Source organism: Monodelphis domestica, chromosome 7 (assembly GCF_027887165.1).
Source record: "Monodelphis domestica isolate mMonDom1 chromosome 7, mMonDom1.pri, whole genome shotgun sequence".
NCBI classification, from domain to species: Eukaryota; Metazoa; Chordata; class Mammalia; order Didelphimorphia; family Didelphidae; genus Monodelphis; species Monodelphis domestica.
In genome coordinates this window covers 10343277-10366685 of record NC_077233.1, presented here as the reverse complement: position 1 = coordinate 10366685, position 23409 = coordinate 10343277, and the positions used below count along the sequence as shown (strand labels likewise).

At 40.5% G+C, this 23409-nt stretch overlaps 1 protein-coding gene across 1 annotated transcript in view; it reads right to left on the bottom strand.

The window, feature by feature from the left end:
• The window catches only part of CACNA2D3 (calcium voltage-gated channel auxiliary subunit alpha2delta 3), a 1058263-nt gene that overhangs the window by 22938 nt on the left and 1011916 nt on the right, over window positions 1-23409 (bottom strand). The window contains 1 exon segment of the mRNA XM_016424623.2: window positions 20700-20811. Coding sequence (XP_016280109.2) covers window positions 20700-20811 — 112 coding nt within the window.

Here is a 23409-nt window from a genome sequence, read left to right as displayed (position 1 = left end):
CCAGATCCCTGTATGAGATCAAAGGGGACCTCCCTTTACATGGGAAATAGGAGGAAATTCATTTTTCCACTCAGTAAATTATAATAATAGGCAAACTGCCTGAGGGGAGAGATACCCTTTTGCCTTGAGTAGGAGCTCAGTAAATGCTTGGAGATAAGTTGATTCACTGAAAAACATTGCAATGACCATTCTAATAACTTCTGACAGTGAAAGGGAGGGAGGAAGGAAGGAAGGAAGGAAGGAAGGAAGGAAGGAAGGAAGGAAGGAAGGAAGGAAGGAAGGGTTAGCAAAAGATTAGAGAGTTCACAGAAAATCCTGGAGAATAAGGAATCGCCAAAGCTACGGTATGAGATATTATAGAAGGAGATATTGGCCAATAGACAAACACTTCCAATAGTCCAAAGACGTCGAGGACCCCAAAGCAGCAATAGCTCTTTGCTTCTATCTGCGGCCAGGGTTGAGACATACCATGCAGGAGAGAGGGATGGCCAAAATTTGGAGGAGGAAATGGAGTTGGCTCTCTGGCTGACTGTTTTGGGTGTTGTCACCTTTGGGGTCCTAAGTGACATTTCTCAGGGCTCTCTCAATGCCATTCAAGCCTCTCCATGTAAGCTTTCTCTTGAATAGACCTTTTCTAATGGTGACAAAGGACTGAATCCATGTTCCATGTTGCTTCTCCTCACCTGTGAATGGAGTCCTCTGCTCAGGTGTCCGGGCTATTCTTTGTGAATGAGTCGAACAATGTATATGACTCATCACAAGGGACAGATGCAAAACAGGGCAAAAACGTCTATTGACATTTTGAGATATTAACAGGGCAGCTTCCCGTGATCATGCTCTGTCTGCTCCTGGGGATTTGCTTTCCCGTGTACCATTGAGGGGGTAGGCAATAACAATGTACACATGGCCTATATACTCTTAATTCCTAGGCATGTTTAAAACAGTTCAACTGAATTAATTTAATGTCCATAGAAATTTACAGTTTGATTTTTTTTAAAGAAAGAACTCCAATCCAAGGTGATTCATTCCAAGACGTGTCAGATGCAGTCCTGCGGTTTGATAAAAGACCCAGGACCATGAACGGCATAGGATACATGAATCATGTGTACCTGACAGTCCTGGAAAGGAGGGTAAGCGTTTGGGGGGGGAGGGGAGGATCTATTTCTTGTCCAGTCAAATATTTAAATATAAACGTAGTCACAAAACCAAGCAGAGAGAAAAATGACAGTCCTTCATTCTGAAGATACCTGGGGAACAGCTCTGAGGTGGAGCCCTATTTGGGAAGGAAGTGCTACTGGGGCCCAGCGAAGGGAGGCCGCCATCTGTTAAAATTCCACATGACCTTTGACATTATACACCTTCGTGTCCTCCTGGTCAATTTTAGATTTGCCTGCTCATGAGGAAAGACCCTTCGGGAAAGCCCAGGACATTTCCTGAGGATAAATGATGGGGCAGGGGCTAGTGACAGGGCTCGGCTGCTGTGGTACTCCCAAGGCAAAGATGAATGGTGAGGTCATTTTGAGAGTTTCTGGGAAATTCATGGAGGTGGGCTTGACCCAGAATCCAAAAGGAAATTTTCAGAACACCGAAAGGTTCCAAATTTTAGCAGTGAAAGAGAAGTGGTTGCCTACGTCCTGTCCATGCTGTGGTAGGTGAATACTTGGGTGATGTAATAAATTAGCATAGTTTGGATAGGCAGCACTAGTTCATTAGAAATGAGTATGATGAAGAGAGGGCTGGATCTCATTCTGGATAACAAGCAACACCTCCAGTGACTCCGAACTGCTCTTTGCCATGAAAATCATCACCCTCCTTATTATTAGCTATCCAAATCCCCTCAAGACTTATGTAGGGCCGCAGACCTTAGAAGAATGAAGACTGCAAGTGACTCAGAGGATAATGGAAAGGCCAAAGGTGGCCAGAAGCTGACTATAACATTATATTAATGAGGGCTTGGGGACTGGAAGTCAGAGGGTGGGGTAGATTCCAAGTCAAACTCTGCCCTCATTAGCAATGTCCCCTTTGAAAAATCCATTTTTTCATCTTTGAAGTGAAGCTTATCTGGGAGGTCCCTTCTAGCCTTAAGTCTGTGATCCTATAATCCAAGGACAAGTGATTTGATCTCTCATCCTGTCAGCCGCTGTGTGACCTGAGACATTGGACAATCTGTCTGGATCTTCATTTATTCATGTAAGAAATGATGAGGTTACATCTCTGAAGTTGCTTCCAGCTCTGATGTCATATGCCTACAACCGGAGGTACCAGCAGAGGTGGGCTTTGCAGTTGTAGAGACAAGAGATGCACTTTGGAATGTGAGGCTACTTCAGGATTGGCCTGCGTGATATGAGAAGTCTCCCTTTAAACTTTTGCAGCAGTTGCTTTTTCAGAAACCTTAGCTAAAGTGAGAGCTTGGTACTGCAGGGCCAGAGCTGAACAAAACAAAAATCTAATTTGGTTTGGCAATCTGACCCCGGGACAGAATTGCACACCTCTATAAACATTTTGAGGTTTATTTTATGGCTTGGAAAATACAGGGGTAGCCTCAGAAAAGGAACAGAAATCAGTGACATCATGTTGGCCATTATCACAGAGAGAAAATAAATCCCAGTCTAAAACTACAGGCAGTATTATATGGTCTCATTAAACCAGGAGGTAGACAGACAGACAGACAGACAGAAAGATAGACAGAGAGATTATAGATAGATAGATAGATAGATAGATAGATAGATAGATAGATAGATAGATAGACAGACAGACAGACGGACGGATGGATGGATGGATGGATGGATGGATGGATGGATGGATAGATGGATAAATGAATAGATGGACAGACAGATAGTTAGACAGACAGATAGATTAGATAGATAGATAGATAGATAGATAGATAGATAGATAGATAGATAGATAGATAGATAGATAGATAGATAGATGGATGGATGGATGGATGGATGGATGGATGGATGGAATAGATGGTTAGTGGGACAGAGAGATAAATTCTTTCCATTGAAGAATTAATCTGAGAAGGGAATCCATGTCTCTGTTTTGTTTTTCACTAATGAAGATTGAGGATGATGGAAACAGATGCAGAATGACAAAGGATCCTCTAAGCTCTCCAACCATCTTGGGGGACAGCATAGTGAAATGCAAAAAGAATGGCTTCAGAGACAAAGGACTTTGGTTCAAATCCTTTCTTTGCCTCCCATGTGACTTTGATTTCCTTTTTTGGACTCTCCTGTCCTATAAATTGAAGGATTGGCCTCAATGGCTTTTGAGGTCTTTTCTTGTTCTGAATCAATGTTTCTATTATCCTTCACTAAGACTGGATGGCATAGTGAATAGACTTCTAGAATGGAAGTCAGGAAGACCTGAATTCAAATCAGTCTTAGATATTTGGTAGTTATATGACACTAGATAAGTCATTAATTCCTTTCGGTCTATATTTTCCCATCTATAACAGTTCTCTGCCCTTACAGTGGTTGTGAGAATGAAAAGGAAGCATGTATGTAAAGTCTTTTACAAACTCTAAACACTGTATAAAGTCAGGCTGCTAGGGAGGCCATAGAGGGACTGCTGGCCTGGGACTGAGGAAGGTCTGAGTTCAAATCTGATTTGGATACTTATTAACTGTGTGACCTTGGACAAGTCATTTAACCTGAATTCAGTTAACTCAAACGTAAACCAGAGAGAATAATAGTACCAAATTCTCAGGGCTGCTGATCCTAGCTTCAGTACTTGATCCCATGGAGTCCCATTGTCTTTTAAGCACCTCCTAATTTTGCTGCTGTGGTGATTTCATTCCACTGTGGTCTACTGCATTTACTCCCATTCCCTTCCCAAACATTTCCTTGAAGTGACTTGTCAGCTTTTATTCAAATTCTATGGGGAGGGTCTGGCATTTCAGAATCAAGAACCACAAGAGGCCTTTTGGAATAGATTCTAGATTCCTCAAGGTTGAGCTAAAAATTGCTTATTATTCTTATTTGTTCTTAGAAGAGCCTTTTTGTCACTCCCCTGACAAGAGTCAAGATCTGAGGATTTTGACAGGCTGTAACCTGAGGCTGCTCAAATAGATGAGATTTCCTAGGGATAAAGAGAAAGTCATATATTGGGGTTCAAAACAATAACTTCCCAAGTTCTAGGTGGGGTCAGACATTCTATTGAAAAGAATCTGGGGATGGGGGTGCCCTACCACTTGACTATAAATCAGTGATGTGACATTGTGCCTCCTCCTCTCCCCCAACAAAGGTAATGAGATCTGAAACTCTTTAAAGACCAGCACAAGGAGGCGATGCATCCTCTGTACCAGCCTTAGTCAGATTACAACTGGAGTATTTTGCTCAGTTCTGCCCATCACATAAAAGAGAGAGCATCCCTAGAAAGACAACCAAGATGGTGAAGTTCCTTGAACTCATTCCACATAAGAATTCTTGGAAGGAACTAGAGATCATCTTCCAAGGTTTGGGAGACAAGGAAAGATGATGTTGTTGGTCAGTCATTTTTCAGTTGCATCCAACTTGTCATGATCCTATTTGGGCTTTTCTTGGCAGAGATACTGGAGTGGTCTTCAATTTCCTTCTCCAGTTCATTTTACAGATTAGGCAACTAAGGCAAGCAGGGTGAAGGGACTTGTCCAGGTCACACAGGTAATAAGTGTCCAAGGCCAGATTTGAACGCAGAAAGAGGAATCTTCCTGATACTGTCAACTGAGCGACGTTGTTGCCTTGCATAGAATAAGAGTTGATGGCAAGTTATCTTTTCCATCTCTGCTTTATCAAAGAAGGATTCAGCTTGCTCTGCTCAGTCCCATTGGTGAGAACCAGGAGTAATGGGGTCTGATATCAGAAAAACAAGCCAGAGTTCCTAATCATTGGGGCTGTCCAAAACCAGTATGGACTCTGTCTGAAGGTGCTGGTCATCTAGTTGGACTCAATGATCTCTGAGGACCCTTATTCTAATGGAAGATTCTGAGCTTGTGCCATGCTCTTTAAATCGCTGTTCCGATTCCAATTTGCCCCCTCTTTCTTCTAGTTTCAGGAGTGAATGCCCTTGCCAGATAGCAAACGCTAGTTTTTGAATCAGGCAGCGCTGTCTTAGAATCTTGATTAAAAGTTAGTGCTTAAAAAAGATTCAAAAAGTGCTTAAAAGTTAGGTGTCTCTGGATAAATCTCAAGGGCTTTCTTGACTTTGGTTTTCACATCTGTAAAATGGGCACAATTCAGTCCCACATATTGTTGTTGTGAGGATTAAAATGATTAAAATGTACCAAATATAGAAAAAAAAAGATTTTGAGCTTTATGGTCTTATATATGCTGACTCTCATCTCTGGCCAAGTCTGATGACTTCCGATGAGTAGTAATACAGGAAACCAGCACAGCAAAAACAATGTGCCATCCTCACCAACGACAGAGTTGGGACGACTGTAGTTTGCCAGGCCAGTTTGAACATATCCTGAGGAAACCCTGTGGAACGTGACTGATGTTGCCTCTGGAGCTGAGTGGATTGGAAGACCTGAGTGAAAAGAAGTTAGACTGCAGCATTCAGATAAATTAGTTTTTAAGATGTTTGTTGTTATTTGTCTTCTTCTGTGAATTACCGACATAATTATCTTAATTCTCCACTTCACATTACGTGTAGAGACATGGCTAACACACATCTTAAGCCAGACCCTAAAGACTCTTTCAATGGGGCAGATTGGTTGGTGTTTCTTCTCCAGTTGGCCCAACAATCTTCTTGTTAACACAGCCAGGGTGGTTTATTCTCCTTCTACTCCTCCTTTGTCCCAACCAGATATTCATTTCGTCTCATGCGCTTTATGATAGAGGCCACATCGAAAGGGGGGTGAAGAGCCCCACCTGGTAGTCCCTTTAATCAATAGCATGAACACAATCTTCTGGAAGCTCTCTCAGGGCTCCGGGAATCATCAGACTCGTTCCTAGCGCTATTTGACTTTAATAGAGCCTGGGCATTTGATCCGTTTTAATCAGGGTTCATTAATCTAAACAATTGTTCACAGTTGCTTTAATTTTACTGATTAGTGGCAATTCGAGCCAAGTTCACACATCCAAGTCTTTTTGAAGACTTTATGAGCCTGGCTAATGCCATTTGAATATGGCTTCCTTGGAAAATGAAAGAATTAATTTGGCTCCTGAGAAGAGACATCGTCTAGAATGGATTTCTAGGTTCCACACGGAAGGGAAATCGTCTTAAGCTGGAATGGAAAGCAGAAACTCCCAGAATTCCAGAGTGGGAGAGTTGGGAGGGAGGGAGTTCAGTGGACATCACTACGCCATTTGTTAGCTGGACTATCCAACCTGTCTCTGTCTTGGTTTCTTCATCTAAGAAATGGAAATAAATTATAACACCCACCGTATAAGACTGGTGGGATAATCCAATGAGATGGAACAGATGACACCCTGTAAACTTTTAAGCAGAACGTACAGCAGGGCTCTTATTCTGATCAGTCCCATCTAGCCTGTACCCGAAAGGAACCCCCTCCAAGCTTTGTTGGACAAGTGGTCAGTTGAAAAGAAAAGCATCCAATCAGAGGTTCTTGATGTGGGGAATTATAGAAAAATCACAAGTGATCTGAAAAGCCACATTTCACCAACTGTCAGACCAAGTCATGTGGCAAAGGGGTTAGAACTCCACACTTGAAGTAAAAAAGTTCTGGGTTCAAATCATGCCCAAGACCCTGATGAACTCTGTGATACTGTATTTAAATAATCATGAAAGCTGGTTAAAATTATAGTGCTCTGAATTTCAGTTTTCCCCTCTATAAAATGGAGATAATAATATTAATTACTTTGGAAAAGAGTTATGAGGATCACTGAGCATATCTTTCAAATTCTTCCAATTTTAGGTGGCTTGGTGGCTATAGAGCCAGAGCTAGAGAAGAAAGGGCCTAAGCTCAAATCTGGCCTCAGATACTTCCTAGCTGTATGATCCTGGGCAAGTCACTTAACCCTAATTGCCTAGCTCTTACTGTTCTTCTATTTTTGAAGCAATACTTAGTATTGAGTCTGTGACAGAATATAAGGATTCAAAATATTATCTGAAGGGTCTAAGTTGTCCTATTGGGAGGCCAAATTAGGAAGTGGTTTGGTGTTTGCTAATTTGTAGCCCAAATTTAGCACAATTCCTGACCCAGAGGAGGCTTCAGAGAAATGCCATTATTATCTATTGTTATTATTTAGGTAATAAAGAACAATTCCCTCCATCAATGCAAATAGGCATCTTCTTTGCTAATGAGTTGGTGGGGGCACTGAGGGGATGCTGGAGTGGCTCCTCGTCACACTGCGAGGATGCATCAGAGGCAGAAATCGAACTGGTCTCTTCCCACCTTGGAGCTTCCTAATTTGGGTTTGGCGTGACTAGAAAGTTACAGACACAGAAATTCCTCTCTGAACAATAGTGGATTGTCCTCTGGTGTTACTGAGTAGGAACTAGCAGTCTCACAAACTAGATTCGCCTTTACCACGTTGCGTTTTCCATGATTCAATATTTTGCTATGTAGTAACTCGGGTGTGGAAGTGGGGACTTTTGCTTGGTTAGCTCTGCTTGGGATAATTTTGAAGCCATATTTACAAGGGAGGGACTTGATTCACTCAGCTGGAAAAGTGCTGGACACACAGTCAAAGAGCCCAGGGTTCAAATCCTGCATCTGATGCTGAGACCCCCCACCTACCTAATCCCTCTGAGCATCAGGAACCACATCAGTGAAAGTCAGAGACTTTTCCTCTTTTCTCCACAGTACTTGTGAGGTTCAAATGAGCACATGCCTCCCAGGGGCTTATGTGGAAGCTTGAATCTATGTTATTATTATTGCTGTTCAGGTTCTTTTTTTTTTTTTTGAGTCAACCATAACAGAATGACTCAAGGTGACGTCGTCGTCTTCAGTTTCAGTGAATGACACGACTTAGATATGCTCCTGGGGCTCGATTTCAAATATGGGGAAATGCCGGTGTTCTAAACAGAAAACAAACTCATTGAAATCTTCCCTGAGTTCCCTGTTGGGTTGGGTCATCGCACTTCTTCTCTATCAAAAAAGAGTCCATTAATGGTCCAACCATGACCGTCCATTTCTTTAGTGTTCTGAATTTCCCAAAAAGTCTGGAGTCCAAGCACTCAGGGGGAAGAACGCTGCCCACCACCACTAAATCCAGATGTTTCCCTTCAGGTTTCCTGCTAAATTCAAAACAGGTTTCTCCTATCGAGTTCTTGTTGTTCAGTCATTTTCAGTCATGTTTGACTCTTTGTAAACCCATTTGGAGTTTACTTGGCAAAGATACTGCAATGGTTTGGCATTTCCTTCTCCAGCTCCTTTTAGAGATGAGGAAACTGAGGCAGTGTCAATTAACTTGTCCGTGGTCACACAGCTGTTAAGGTCTTGTTCCCGATTTGAACCCAGGTCTTCTTGACTCTAGGCTTGGTACTCTAACTACTGGGCAGCCTCCCTGACCCTAACAGGTTAGCAAGCAGAACTGAGGGCTTCATCCATGACTGCATGTCAGAGTCCCATAGAATTGGGCTTCTTCAGCTCCTTTGTCATGAATCCATCTGGAAGTCCATAGGACTGTCTTCTCCAAATAATATATTTAAATGTGTACAATAAAATATACAGGATTACAAAAGACAATAGAGGTTGGTAAAAATGACAATGCAATTTCCCCTATTTAATAGCTAGTCTTTCCACGTCCAAATGAATGGAAATGTGTCCACATATATAGGCCCAGGATATGAATATCTGCTCTAGAATCCTTCTTTCTTTAAATAATGAAAATAAATCCTGGCCTTCTGTGTTAGAATTGATAATAAGTATCAAGTCTTAGGCAGCAGAGAAGTAAGAGCTAGGTAACTGGAGCTAAGTGACTTGCCCAGGGTCACATAGCCAGGGAGTATCTGAGATCAAATTTGAACCCGGGACCTCCAGTCTCCTGGCCTGGCTCTCTCTATGCACTGAGCCACCTAGCTGGCCCAAATCTTCCTTCTATATTCAATTCCTGAAAGTAATCGCTATGTCTTTAAGTTGTCTTTGGGTAAAAGGCTCACCAAAAAAAAAAGGCAAAATAAAAATGGGGTAAATAAAAATACCTAAATGTGTTCTGTGGAAAGATCCATCCCATTAAGCTTTACTATGAAAAAAAAATTAGATAGTTAGAGTCTCTGTCATCATAAATGACTATATCTGGGGGCTCTAGTTGGCTCAGTAGATTGAGAACCAGGTCTAGAGAAGGAGGTCCTGGGTTCAAGTCTGGCCTCAGATACTTCCTAACTACATGACCCTGAGCAAATCACTTGACTCCCATTGACTAGCTCTTACCTCTCTTCTGCCTTGGAACCTATACACAGTGCACAGTACTGATTCTAAGACAGAAGGTGAGGGATTATCTCTGAAGTCCAGATAATAGAAATATCGAATCATGTCTGAACATGTGGGAGAAAGCTCAGAAATCATTTAACCCAACCACTTTAGTTTACACATGAAGACACTGAGGTCCAAAGAGTTGAATGACTTGTCCAAGGTTACTTATGGGTTACTGTGCTGTGGGAAGTAGCCAGCATTACAGCCCAGTTCTTCTGATTCCCCATCCAGTATAAATACTATTACTATTACAAAGTTCTCTCCCCAAATGGTGAAGCTAGTATCTCTGTAACTGCTTTAATGGATTGTTTAATTATCTTTTGGGTAGGAAATACGACATTTATCTCACTCTCATTCAGGGATGTCAAAATAGCTGCTGATCCTTGGAGGTAGCCTGGAGTACGGATGAATGTAAAGTCTTAAACATGATGACAAAAAGTGAGTCACACAAATATACGATGAGGAGATGTGGCTAGAAAGGAATCAGACATAATCTGAGAGTCTGGGTTGCCTTCTAGGTCAATGGGAGTAACCAGCGTGACATGGGAGTCAAAAAATTATCTTGGGAGTGACGTAGTCAAATCCCTCTGGGTTGATGAAGCTCCTACTGTGTGCCAGGAACTATACAAGAGTATAAGGATTGCATCAAAGAATAGGAAGGTGGCAGTCCCACTGTACTCTGCCCTCATCAGACCTCCTTATGTTCAAGTTTGGGTGCCATAGTTAAAAAGTTCCCTGATAAGCTAGAGGGTGCATAGAAGAGGGACAACTGGGAGGGTGAAGGACCTTGGATCATGTTGTTATAAGGATCTGCTGAAGAATCTGGCCATATTTAGCTTGGAAAAAAAAAGGCTTTGGGAAGGGAGAAGAAGACCACTTATCACTGAACTTCAAATATTGGAAGGGGGGGGGGAGATGAAATTCATTCTCTTTCAGGCCAGAGAGCAGAATGAGGGATGAGTGGGGAGAGATCACTGAGAAGTCAAAAAGAAAAAGATCTCCCTAAGAATTAGGACTGCTTAAAGACGAAGGAGTCTGCTGGACAGGGAGTTGTCTCCCCTACTTGGGCCTTCCTAGACATACATTCATTCAGGTATGTAGAAGTGAGGATGACTTTGCTATTTGTCTTGGATTTATGGCTGCTAAGGTCCCTTCCAATTTGATCATTCTGCAATTCCTTGACCTTGAGACAATATACCTCTCTAGACTTCCATAGAAAGCACAAATGTACTACACGTAACTTTAGAGAGAAATGGTTTTTGTTAGACTCATACCAGCTCACACCAGATGTAAACAGGGGACCTGGGTTCAAGTTCTAGCTCCACCACCTATTAGTTATATGGCCTTAGATAAGTCATATCTCTGACCTGAGCTCCAATTTCATTATCTATAGAATGAAAGGGAGAGGCCAGGGGACTTCACCTGCACAGATACTATCCTATGATTTGTATACTTGGACAATTTGTACCAACATCCCATGCCTTACAGGTTGGGCACAAAGAAGCACTTTGCAAACCACTAGTACAGGTCTTAACCCTTTTGATGTCATGGACCCCAGGCACTCCTGTGAAACCTAGGGACTCCTTCTCGGAACAATATTTTAAGTCCATAAAAAAATTGGAGGGATTACAAAGAAAGTCAGTTTTATTGAAATTGTTATCAAAATATGTTTTTATAAAGATCATGGAACCCAGGTTAAGAATCTGAGGATTAGATGGATTATTAGCAGGGCAAATGGAATAAAAACAATTCAGCTCTTTAAGCTAGACCTTCCAGAAAGATGAAATGTATCCAACATACGATCACCTATCATTTAGACTAACTTAGTTACGAAATAGCCAATGCTAACAAGACACAGCTAGTACGTGTCAAGAGTTAAAGAAATCTCTAGGTTGGGGAGTGAGTTGTTTTCACTAGGGGTAGGGATAGGGGCAAATAGCCATTAGGAATAAAAATCTCTGCTCTGGCCTCAGAATTTAGTTTTGGAAAGCACAGGTTCATTTTAAGAAGCGAGAGCTTCAGAATGTCTCTGGTTCAAGATTGCTTGATGCCATTCCGAGCTCACAAGCTTGTGTCTGTCCTTTGGCACGGGAAATCTCCACTTAGAGGATCCATTCACTTGGGTGGTGTCTGCTTGCATCCTACACCCTGATCCGTTTCCACCACCACCCACCGAGACACCCGGGGGAACCATGTTGTTCCACTGATTAATGGTCTTTGCTGAGGTCCCTTCAAGCAAATGGCTCTAAGGGTGTGGCACACAGGAGTGATAAACCAGACTTGGGTCTGGTGGTCATCCTGGCCAAGTCTTAAGAGGGCCTCCATGGAGAGATGAATATGAAGGAGAAGAAAAATTCCAAGTTGCAAAGAGAAATGGAGCACTAAGAAAGGAATTTCCTTCTCAAACATACAAAATGTCCTTTGAAAACGTGGGCCGAATCCAGAATTTTTATGTATATATTAAATGTACAATATTTCATGCAGCATTTCTCCTTTGATCCTTGCAGTTTCTTTGCTACATCAGAAGGAGTTTTTAAAAATATCCGTACATATATGTAAACGCTTTCCAACCTAAACAAATGGAGGGCGAGTCCATGAGTTCATAAACACAAATCTCTCTCGGGGACTTTGGCAACAACCGAAGTCAGCTCAGGTGCAGTATGCAGGCGAGACAAGTGAAAAATAGGGGCCGCTCTCCCAGGTGGAGAGGATGGAGACACGGCCCAGTAGGCATCCGGACAGGGGAAACAATGAGCCACAGAAATACACTTTTCTCCTATTAAAAATGTGGATACCTTATTTCACTCCTCAATTCGACACACAAATAAACATTTTCTAAAAATACTGCCAGGGCCTGATGCCCTCTTCCCCTGAAGCATGGAAGGGGAGAGACCCAGTATTTGGATTGCCCAGCCCAGTGTAAATTCATTTTAATTCCCGTCTCCCACACGTTTAAAAAAATAATAAAGCTTCTAAACTGGAAACTGTTTGTGAGACTAATTCATGTCAGGTAGAGACCTGTCTAATGAGGCTGCCCGGGTTACCTTACCCTCTCATTTTGTATCATGGGCCCAGTAAGTGAAAACAGTAATTTGCAACATTTCCTGCACAAAACCTTTCCAACTACTGCTTATCAAAGGGGAGAGACACCATCACCTCCCTGGCTTTCCATTTTGGCTGGCTCATCAAGGCTGTAATCACCATTGCTTAGAGAAACAGGAAAAAAAATAACAAATCTTTTCCTTAGAGTGACAGGAAGAGACTTAAGTTGATGGTAAAGTACAGGCTCTTCTTGAGCTGCTTGAAGAAAATCAGCTCCATGTGCTGGAGTGGCCTGCCATTTTGGGGGAGGATGAGTTCCCTGGTGGGACTTGCCAAAGGCTTTGTTGCTAGTAATCTTGAGTTTTTCACACTCTGTGTCTCCTCTTATGACTTTATATTAATCATTTAGATCAACAAAATTGCAACATTAGAAGGATATTAGTAGTAGTCTCTCAGTAACCGAGGACGATGATTGTCTTTGTGTGGAGGTTAGAGTGCATAGTGACAGAAACCACTTTGATTTGGGTGATCCACAGCTATGTACTTTACCGCGCAACATGGCAAAATACTGGGGTTAATCTATGCCAAGGAAAACCCATGGGAAAAACCAAGAAACTTAGGCATCATCTGACCAAGCAAGCATTTTGTCTACCTTTCATGTGGAAAGCTGATTTGTTCACAAGTAAATAGGCAATACATAAAACAAGCAAATGATTATTTTAGACGAGAATGAATGGGGGATTGACTTCCCCAGACTAAGTGAGATCTGCATCGTGTTTTGGCAGCACTTTCCAGAATAAGAAACACAACATCATTTCAATAAATTATTATATATTTCCAAATTATGTGATCTAAAATTTGTTATATGTTGGCACCTAAAAATTAAATGGTGCACAATGTTAATAGAGTCCTGTTGGCAAAACCTGGATGTGCTAGGCCAAGGCTGGAGAGATTCACAGATGTAGGAGACTATTCCTGGAGCCAAATCACAAATTTACACAGAATTCATTATTCAAATGGTCCTAGAAATAAGAGTCCACCAAATGGCACCATTTCACAATGATATAATAAATGGTGTCACACCACTGGACTCTTGATAGAACTTGGTTTGATTAGGTTAAGTAAGATTCATAGAATCACCAAATGTTCAACTTGGAAAGATCTTCAGTATTCCATATTTGAAAGAAAATCTCCAGTCTGTGGCTTTGGCTCCAAGATCTCCCAAGGGAGAGAAACCCACTCCCTCCTGAGGCAGCCCTTTCCACTTTGGATAGTTCTAATTATTAGGAATATTTTTCTAACACCAAGTCTAATTTTGCCTCTTTGGAACTTCCTACCCTTTACTCTAAGTTCTTTCCTCTGGAGGCAAGCTAAAGTTTGATCTCTCTTCCATATGGCAGCCATTTAAATACCAGAAGATATCTATCAACACCTCCATGCCTACTCCTCCTTGTCTTTTCTTCTCTAGCCTACACAAACACCATGCCTAAACAAATGAACGAACAGTTTCAGCTATTGGCTCAGATCTATAGAAGGACAGATATAAAGAGGGCAATTGGTCATCTCAATCTTACTGGGGCATCACTCATCAAGTCATGGCCAATTATATGTTAAGGGCTATACATTTTATTTATTTTTAAACCCTTACCTTCCATCTTAGGATGAATACTGTTTATTTGTTATAAGACAGAAAAGCAGTGAAGTAAAGGCAATGGAGGTCAAGTGACTTATTCAGGGTCACACATCTAGGAAGTGTTTGAGGGCAGATTTGAACCCAAGATCTTCCATATTTAATCCTGCCTTTCAATACATTGAACCACTTAGCTGTCCCTTTTGTCTATCTATCCATCTTTAAACCATGGTGGGACTTATGGTCATTGGATCATGTATCACAAGAAACACAACCCCAACAGATTCCAAGAGTGCAGATAGATCAGAGAGAAATCACTACATTCCCTAGGATAACGGTATCTCTAGAAGTATTGCTCCATAGGCCAATTATACCAAATGAATTCATTATTTAATCAATACACTTTTAATAAGCCCCTATTATAGCCAAGCACTAGGCTAATTACTGTGTATGTACATAATAGAGAGAGAAAGAAAGGAAGGAAGGAAGGAAGGAAGGAAGGAAGGAAGGAAGGAAGGAAGGAAGGAAGGAAGGAAGGAAGGAAGGAAGGAAGGAAGGAAGGAAGGAAGGAAGGAAGGAAGGAAGGAAGGAAGGAAGGAAGGAAGGAAGGAAGGAAGGAAGGAAGGAAGGAAGGAAGGAAGGAAGGAAGGAAGGAAGAAAGAAAGAAAGAAAGAAAGAAAGAAAGAAAGAAAGAAAGAAAGAAAGAAAGAAAGAAAGAAAGAAAGAAAGAAAGAAAGAAAGAAAGAAAGAAAGACACAAACTCTGCCTTCAAGAAGCTTACAACTTATGGAGGAAAACAAGAGTTACATTCAAGCATGTAATTGTAGGGATCACAGAAATAATTAGAGTCTCAATGGAGCCTCTGTGTTTGAGAGTCCACATTTAGATTTTGTATCTCCATCATTTAGCACAGTGCCAGGCATAATGAAAATACTGAATCAATGTTTGATGGCTTCCCTTATTGAAAGAAGAGCAAATGACTTTGTGCGGATCTTCAAAGGAAACTGACACAGCCATACTTTGGTGAGAGTATTAGAATTATCAACTTAATGAAAAGCTGGACATGTGGTGTTGACAGGGATAACCCATAAGGGCCTGTGTGTTCTCTTGGTACCCACGCAATGGAAAGAGAATGTGAGCAAAAGATGTTGGGCGAAAACCCTGAGGAAGATTTATGGGAAGACATGGAAAGAGCCACACAGGATGCCAGTCGAGATGGGATGCGATCTACTTTGTTGGAGGAGTCCCCACATTGATGAGATCACATATGCATTGAAGCATCCAAGGCTAATGATAAGTTAGGAATAATACTACAACCCCAATATGTGTTTGCCATACCAATGACGGCTTTGCTGGTTTGTGACATTTGACAGGAACTGGAAAAGTTAATCCAGCACTGCCACTGAAAAGAGTACATCTATTTAAATTTGATTAATCATGTTTGTAATGGCTCTCACTAGGCCTGTGATAGTTTCAGCTTCCCAACAAATGCTTATGACCTCCCCTTACAGCTACGGGGGGAAATGAAGAAGGGGATAAACTTACTGGAAAATATTAAAACATTTCATTTTTGAAGATATCCAATTTTGTTAACTTGTTGACAGTCACAAATGCCCAGAAAATATGGGTTGAGTTGTTTTCGATTGCTGTTTGAATAACAGATTAATTTAATAATCATTGGGATATTGAATGACAAAAATTATTGGTTAGGCTAGCCAAACCGCCAACCCTAATGACATTCTTATGTTAATTCTTATTTTCTTTTAGGCTCCCGCATTCTTAATAAACCCTATATTTTCAAAAATCATTTTTAAACATTGCAAATTATCCTCATACAGTATAGCATATGCGCCTAGGATACAGACAGAAAGCTATGTACTCTTTAAGCAGAGGGATTTGCAAGTTTCCGCTGAGGGCCATTGAGTCACCCAAGCAATAGAGTTTCCATCTCCAAGGAGCCAAAGATAATGAAAGGAAGACTTTGAAGGCAAAGGAGACTTCAAAGGACTCTGGCAACCAGAGGTCTTTGCTGTCCAGTATAGGACTACCTTCAACGGTTTCCTGGACTGAAACAAAATATTTAGACATTAGAGTAGTTTGAAATCTTATAAGTGATGGGCAGATTGCTAATGACAGTCCAAGAGTAAATTGTAGCATGAAGCATGTTCCCATGGGAATCCTCTAACAGTTCTTGGAGCTTTTTGCATTTTGGTTTTGCCATTGCTTGTGGAGGAAAAAAAAATAATGGGTGCCTTGAGACCAGTTTGTAATGTACAGAGAACTTTTTTTTGTTCCATTGTGGGACTCTGGATGTTTTTTCTGTGAAAAGATCTTAGTGCATAATTTTTGAAATACTATAATTTTCACCAAACTCAGTTTCCAAGTCACTGCAGGCTCATGTTATTTTTGAATGTTGTTCCCTCTGACCTGAAGTTACCTAAAAAGGCTGGTAGAAATCTGCAATTGTCTCTGAGATAATGTCCTATTGAATCTCATTACTTCCAGAGAGAGGGGAAAATCTTTCTGGACCAATGATACGTCAACAACATGCAAAGGTTTGGCCTTCTGGTCTACATCAGACTTTTTAGTCATGGTGGTGAAGCAATATTGGTTCTGATTTGAGGTCATTGAAAGGGAAAGAAGATCATAATAAAATAATATCATTTTGATATTTATGTTGCATATTTATTCCAAAATAGAAAAGCTCCTAAATTATGTAAAACTACATGCTTGTAACTTGCCTATTATTCCTAGTTCCCGAACTGAAAACAGTAAGTCATCTACCAGAAGGAAGGATGAAGAGCCCCGAATCTTAACATTTCAGACATGGATTGGAGCCTCGGAGGTCATCTGAACAAGAATCCCTCATACAATATCCCTGATAAGTTATTGCTTGAAAACTTTTGGTGATTTGAGGCATGAGTAGACCTCTTCCCTCCCAAATCAGCCTGTTACCCATTGGGATAGTTTTAATTCTTAAGGAGTTTGCCTTCTGCTGAACAAGTCTGCCTCTCTGTAACCTATGGCTAATGATCAAAATCCTACCATGACGGAATAAACAGAACAAATCTAATCCCTCTTGGAGCATACTTCCTCCCACATCTCTCCAGGCTAAACATTTCCATTTCCTTCAATTGCTCTTTGTATAACATGATTGCTCATACCCACACCATTGAAATGATAAATACTTCTTATTAGCCAGATTTTCTTCCTTCAAATCAATCGTAGCTTATTCTTGTCTTTCCTAAAATGTGACTCCCAGACGGAAACAAAATATTCCGGAGGTGATGTGACCAGCTGGAGTAATATTACTCCCTAGTTCTGGACATTACCCCTCAATGAAAGCCCAAGTTGTCTTCATTGGACCAAGTGAATACAAAGGGTTTGTTTTTAGTTTTGTATTCAGCACTTAAATGATTACGGAATAGAAATGAATCCAATATTGCAGTGTCACATAGTTTACTAATTTGGAACTGGTAGTCCACTAAAACCCTCAGATCTTTTTCACTTGCTGCTCTTTTGTCAGTTCTTGTCCAGGGTCCTAAAACAAATTTGTGCCTAAGAAGCACGAGAACCAGCATGGAGCTAATATCTGGGCAGTTACCTTTTCCTTGTGATGTTGACATCATTTATATTTTTTGCTTGATACCAGATCTATACCACAATCAAGGATCCAAGTCTCAAGTATATCATGCCAATTAGACATTCTCAGCAAGTCCCTTGAGGCAGCTAGATGAATAGAGTACCAGAACAGCAGTCAGGAAGGCTCATCTTCCTGACTTCAAATCTGGCCTCAGACACTTACGAGTTACGTGCACTTAACCATGTTTGTCTCCATTTCCCCATCTGTAAAATGAGCTGGAGAAGGAAATGGACAACCACTCCAGTATCTCTGCCAAGAAAACCTAAAGGGGGTCATGAAGAGTCAGATAGGACGGAAAACAACTGAAGAACAACAGCAAGAAGTTCCTTGAGGGGAGGACAGTTTTTCATTTTAGCTTTTCCATCCACACTATCTAGCACAGTACCTAGGACACAGGACTCGCTGAGGAATTCAAATACTGGAAGAGGGCAGCATAGCAGAGAAAGCTCGAACCATTCCGAGAAGCCAACCTTAAAAGAACACCTCAAAAGGAATACCGGAGTGACGGAATCAACACGAGGAAAAAGTGAAGTTACTTTTCTGCACGAAACAACTTGGAAGATAGGTAGAGACCATCTGATTCCCTGGGCTGAGAGGGGAGAGAAGCCAGAGGCAGCCTGAAGCAAAGCCACCCAACAAGGAACTCACTCCATCCATCCTCCACCTACTCCAGGTGCTCAACCTGCGCACAAGTCAACTTTGAGACCTCAGGTTTTTGTCTAAGGCAACAGCAGAGAAGCCCAGGGCCACCCCATGAAGTTCTGGGTCCCAGGCAAGCCTGCAATGAGGCCACAAGCTCTAGCACAGGGCTCTCAGGAGAGCCTAATACATTCAAGCCTAAGAGGAGGCCCTTACCCAAGGCTAGAGTGAGGCTCCAAGCTCTATGGCAGAGGTCCACAGGGCGCCAGGCTGGCGTAAGCGCCAACTGTGGTTTTGAGACTCTGCCCAAGCCTGCCATGAATATCCAAACCCCAGAGCAAGGCAATCCTTGCCTGGCTGGAGCTAGCCTGAGGACAGGCCTGGACTTATAGCTCAGATTCATAGTCAAGTCAAATGGGAAGGTTCTATCTCAGAAACTCCCAATTCTGAAAAAGAGCCCCGAGCAACAAGCCCTCTGGGCACCCACGAGATTCTGACACTGACTCTGTCTGTAAAACCAAGGCGATAGAAATCAGCTCAGCTTTGGTACTAAACCAAGACACGTTTGTAAAGAGAGCTCGCTATACAATGAGCTTCTAAAGCGCAGATGCTTACTGGATATAATGGTAAAAGTTCTGCACATGTTTCATTAGACTGGAATTCAGTTCAATTTGGAAATTAACTCTGAAATTGATGTAAAAACATTTTTCAAACCTTAAAGTGCTCTTTAAGTTTCTCTGTTTATTAAAGGAAATCATCATTGTCGTCATCACCACCATCGTTGGAAAGTATGTAGCATTTATTGTAACATAATTTGTTTTTTATTTATAACAATGTATTATACTATCCAATAAAGAAATGAATTATTATGATTTATGACAAATTATGTTATATAACATATTGTTTATATTATAAATAATAACTAAAATAGTATCTAGGGGTTATAATTCTTATCGAGCTTATTTCATTTGATCCTCAAAATGACCCTGGGAAGTAGGTATTATTATAATTCCCTTTTTACAGATGAGCAAACTGATGGCCAGAGAGCTTGATGCTCAGGGTTCCAAACCTAGGTGGTATCTGAGACAGGATAGGATTTGAACTTAAGCTCTTTTGGACTCCAAGTTCAGTGCTCCATGCACTGCAGCATCCACCAGTGGTTGCCAGAGCTAGATGATACTTTAGGACTTATCTTGTCCTCATTTTACAGATGAACCAACTGAAGCTCAGGAAAATTCATTGAATTAACCAATGTCATACAGATGGCAAGTGGCAGATCTGGGATCTGAACCCAGGACCCCTGACTCCATATTCAATATTTTCCCCATTACACTCATCATGAAACTTAATCCTTCATCAAGAAACTTCAAAAGGTTAGAGGCAGAGTACACAATGGATAGGGGACCAGTACTGAAGCCAGGTAAAATTCCATTTGAGTTCTGCCTCTAATTCTTACCAAATGGCAATCAGATCTCCTTTTATTGACCTAGGATGGTCTCTAATATGATCAGTTATAGGCAAGTTGAGGGTCTATATCAGGTGCAGGAATCGCATACACCCGATGGTCCCCTACAGTAAGGCAATCACAGGTTTGGTCCACCTCCCCACCTGTTTATCCTCAAACTGACTCCTGGATCACAATGAATGCAATAGGAGCTCTGGTAGGTCCTGGGAATATACCTGCTAAAAGGAAAACCAGTCAATGTCTTCAAGAAGATCATCTTCTACTTGTGCTTTGTTTTTGGTTAATGGCCATATCTGTCCTTGACCCTAAGTCACTAACTTCTAAATTGGAGGCTCTTGTCCTTATTTTGTCAAATATCTTTTGGCATCAACCTAATGAAGCCCTTCCCAGAATATTGTTTTTAATGCCGTATAATAAACCATGAAAGCTTACAAAGGAAACCAAATATATGTATGTGTATATATATATATATATATATATATATATATATATATGTGTGTGTGTGTGTGTGTGTGTGTGTGTGTATGTGTGTGTATGTATGTATTTAAAGTTCATGGACTTCGGGATAACAATCTGTTCCAAATCCTGCCTCTGTTTTACAGCTGATGAAGTCAGAAATACCCATTTTATTGGAAACATCTTCACTCACCCAAACAACAATGCTGCACCAAAAAAAATAAAAAATTGGAAACAACAACTCTGAAGCTTTTTGAATAACATCCCCATACATTCTAGTGGGTAAGTTGTTTTTTTAAAAATGCCATCAAAATTCTAAGCAACAAAAAGCATCCTTTTGGGTCTATTTACTATACCTCCTCACATTAGAGAATGGATAGAGCTGCTGAGCTCCAATTTAGGGCATGGCTTAAAGATGAACTGTGTATCAATAATTCCCTCAAATGTTGAAAGGAGGGCTTACTTGGAGCAGTCTTCGCATGCAATGTTGCCCGTCGTCTCCTTGATGGTACGCTCCGAGACGAAGGCTGGATATTCTGTGTCACAGGGTTCCAGAGTTTGTTTCAACCTTTGGGCTGAGAAAAAATTAACAAAAGAATCCTCAGTGTCAGCATCAAATGAACATAAGGGTTGTCTATTACACATAACCCTTTGAATTTCTCCAGAAAGCATGTGGGTCTTTGTTATCACTCGAGTCAAGGGATTTGCCAAACAATTTTATAAATTGCTTTTCCTTTGGTAGCTACATCATCATTATCAGCTACAAAAACTCAACCAAGCAAATCCATGTACAAACATCAGTTTCTTCTATGAAGGACAAGCAATTTCTACAATTGTATATAACAACATGTGCACAAATAAACATAATCATGTATAGATTTGATGAAGTATGTTATATAGTGTGAGGGAGAGAAAACTATTGTTTCATGATTATTATATAAATTATATAATATAATATGATATGATATAATAATTTATATAATATGAAACATATTATATAAATATATATAAAGGAAATTACAAGAACAAACTACATATAAGCATTTGTTTTAATGACAGACACAAACCAGCCCATGTTATATATCGCCCTGAATGACATGTTACTCTCTACAAGAAGGGGATTCATGAGTTCTCCAAACTCATTCAATCTTCATTCAATCAACATTTGTGAGCACCTGCTGTGTTTAAGGAACTAATAACTCCTAACTGGTCCAGATAGATGAGGGTGAATTCAACTCAATATTTATTCCCATGTCAATACTGACACATACATTTTAGATTTACCCTTTTAGAATCACAGACCTTTGCTTTATGCTCTACTCATCACCCTGAAAAATCTTCTTGTTGCCAACATTCAATAAGAAAAGGCAATTTAGAAGCATAAAGTATCAATGAAAAATAGTGGCTCCGGCTAGAGTTTTCTGTTCCACATTTGGGAGTCTCCATATGCCAGAGAAGTCCCTAAATTGAGCTTCTGCCATTCAAATAAAGAAGAAGCCAAGGATTACATTAGAACAGTTGAACAAAGATAGCCAGCTCTTGGTTTAAGTATTCAATATGGTGCTGCTGGCATGGTTTGCTAAAGCTCTTAGAGAATACTATTGGCAAGTCAAATTGAGAAAGTATTTGGAAAGCTATACGGTGGCGTGAATTATGAAGAGGATTAAGAAGATGTCTCCATTGCTTTTGCCCAGGGTTTTCCTGCCTTGTCATTATGATGGATAAAGCATTTCAAATAAAGCCAACCAAAGCAGAATTTATTGCATGGAATTTAAGTAGATCTGTAATTACATACATATATATGTATACACACATGTATGTACATATGTATTATGTATACATACATATATGTATATTACTGAGTGAGAGAAGAATTAATATTGAGCAAAGTATAAAATGGGGGGGGAGTATGCTTGCCAACACAGGACGGATCTAAGCACAGAGTTTAAATGGAAGCATTATCTCTAGTTGGTGGCCGTTCCAATTTGCCATTTTGCTGACTGGATTCAATCTTGTAACATGGCAAGACTTTGGTAAGTTTCATAGTGTGGTCACCATCTGTATAGGGAAAACTAAGTGGATAAAGAATGTTTATTATTCCAAGCCATTAACCATTGGTTGCACTGAGATAGTCCATCAGTATGTATGTGTATCTATGTATGTTTATAAATACACATATATATCTCAATACACATATATCAGCATATATATTCATATGTGTCTATGTACTATATTTCATGGTAGGAATTGATTACCATATGAGAAACTGAATAAATATATTATCAGATTCACATATAACTGGAAAATGCGATGGGCTGGTCATGGAAAGAGAGAGGGAAGCGTAAAATATTTACAGTGATCCTTGAATGTTTCAAAGGGCAAATATGTCTTTTGTGGCCCTCCTTTGGGCCAAAACTTGGCCATTATAATTTCATAGCAATAATTTTTCATTTGTGAGTGTGTGTCTTTGAGTGTGAGTGTGTAACTTCCTCTGCTTTCTTGCAGAGGGTAGGGATTAGGAGTGTGGAACACTCCATCTAATTCATATAATGTTGGGTACTTTAGCTGAACTCATTTTCCTCCTCTTTTTATGCTTTATTTTCAGGGATAGCTCTTAGGGAAAGTCAGAGAGGATGGATCAATTATGAAATATAGATGACATAAAGATCAAAGTTGAGAATCAATATTTTTATTTTTTCAATTGAAAAATGGACATATTGAAATGATTACAAGTCATCCTGTAACCTTTTGGAGAGGGGTCCTCTTCTGAGAATTCATGGACAAGAATTCCACTTGATAGGATCATGATATTGGGTGGGATCACACCCATAACGGAAATGCTCACATTAAGGAAATTAAGGAAAAATATGAAGTAGAGAAAAAATGTTTGAGGCAGATGATTGAGATATTTCAATGGGAAGCATTTAAGATATTTAGAGAAAAGGCCATGTGGTGAAGCAGAGATGGAGCCTCTTTCATAGTTCAATCTTTGACTCATAAATACTAGATGAATGATCCCAGGCAAGTCAATATTTGAGTGCTTTGGATAACGTCTCATGACAATATGGAGCAAGGCAGGTGCCATCCTTCACTGATACAAGAGAATTTCCTCATTAAGTAATTTTCTACATAGAAGCAACCAATTAAATTTGTCCCTTACCCTACAAATTGAG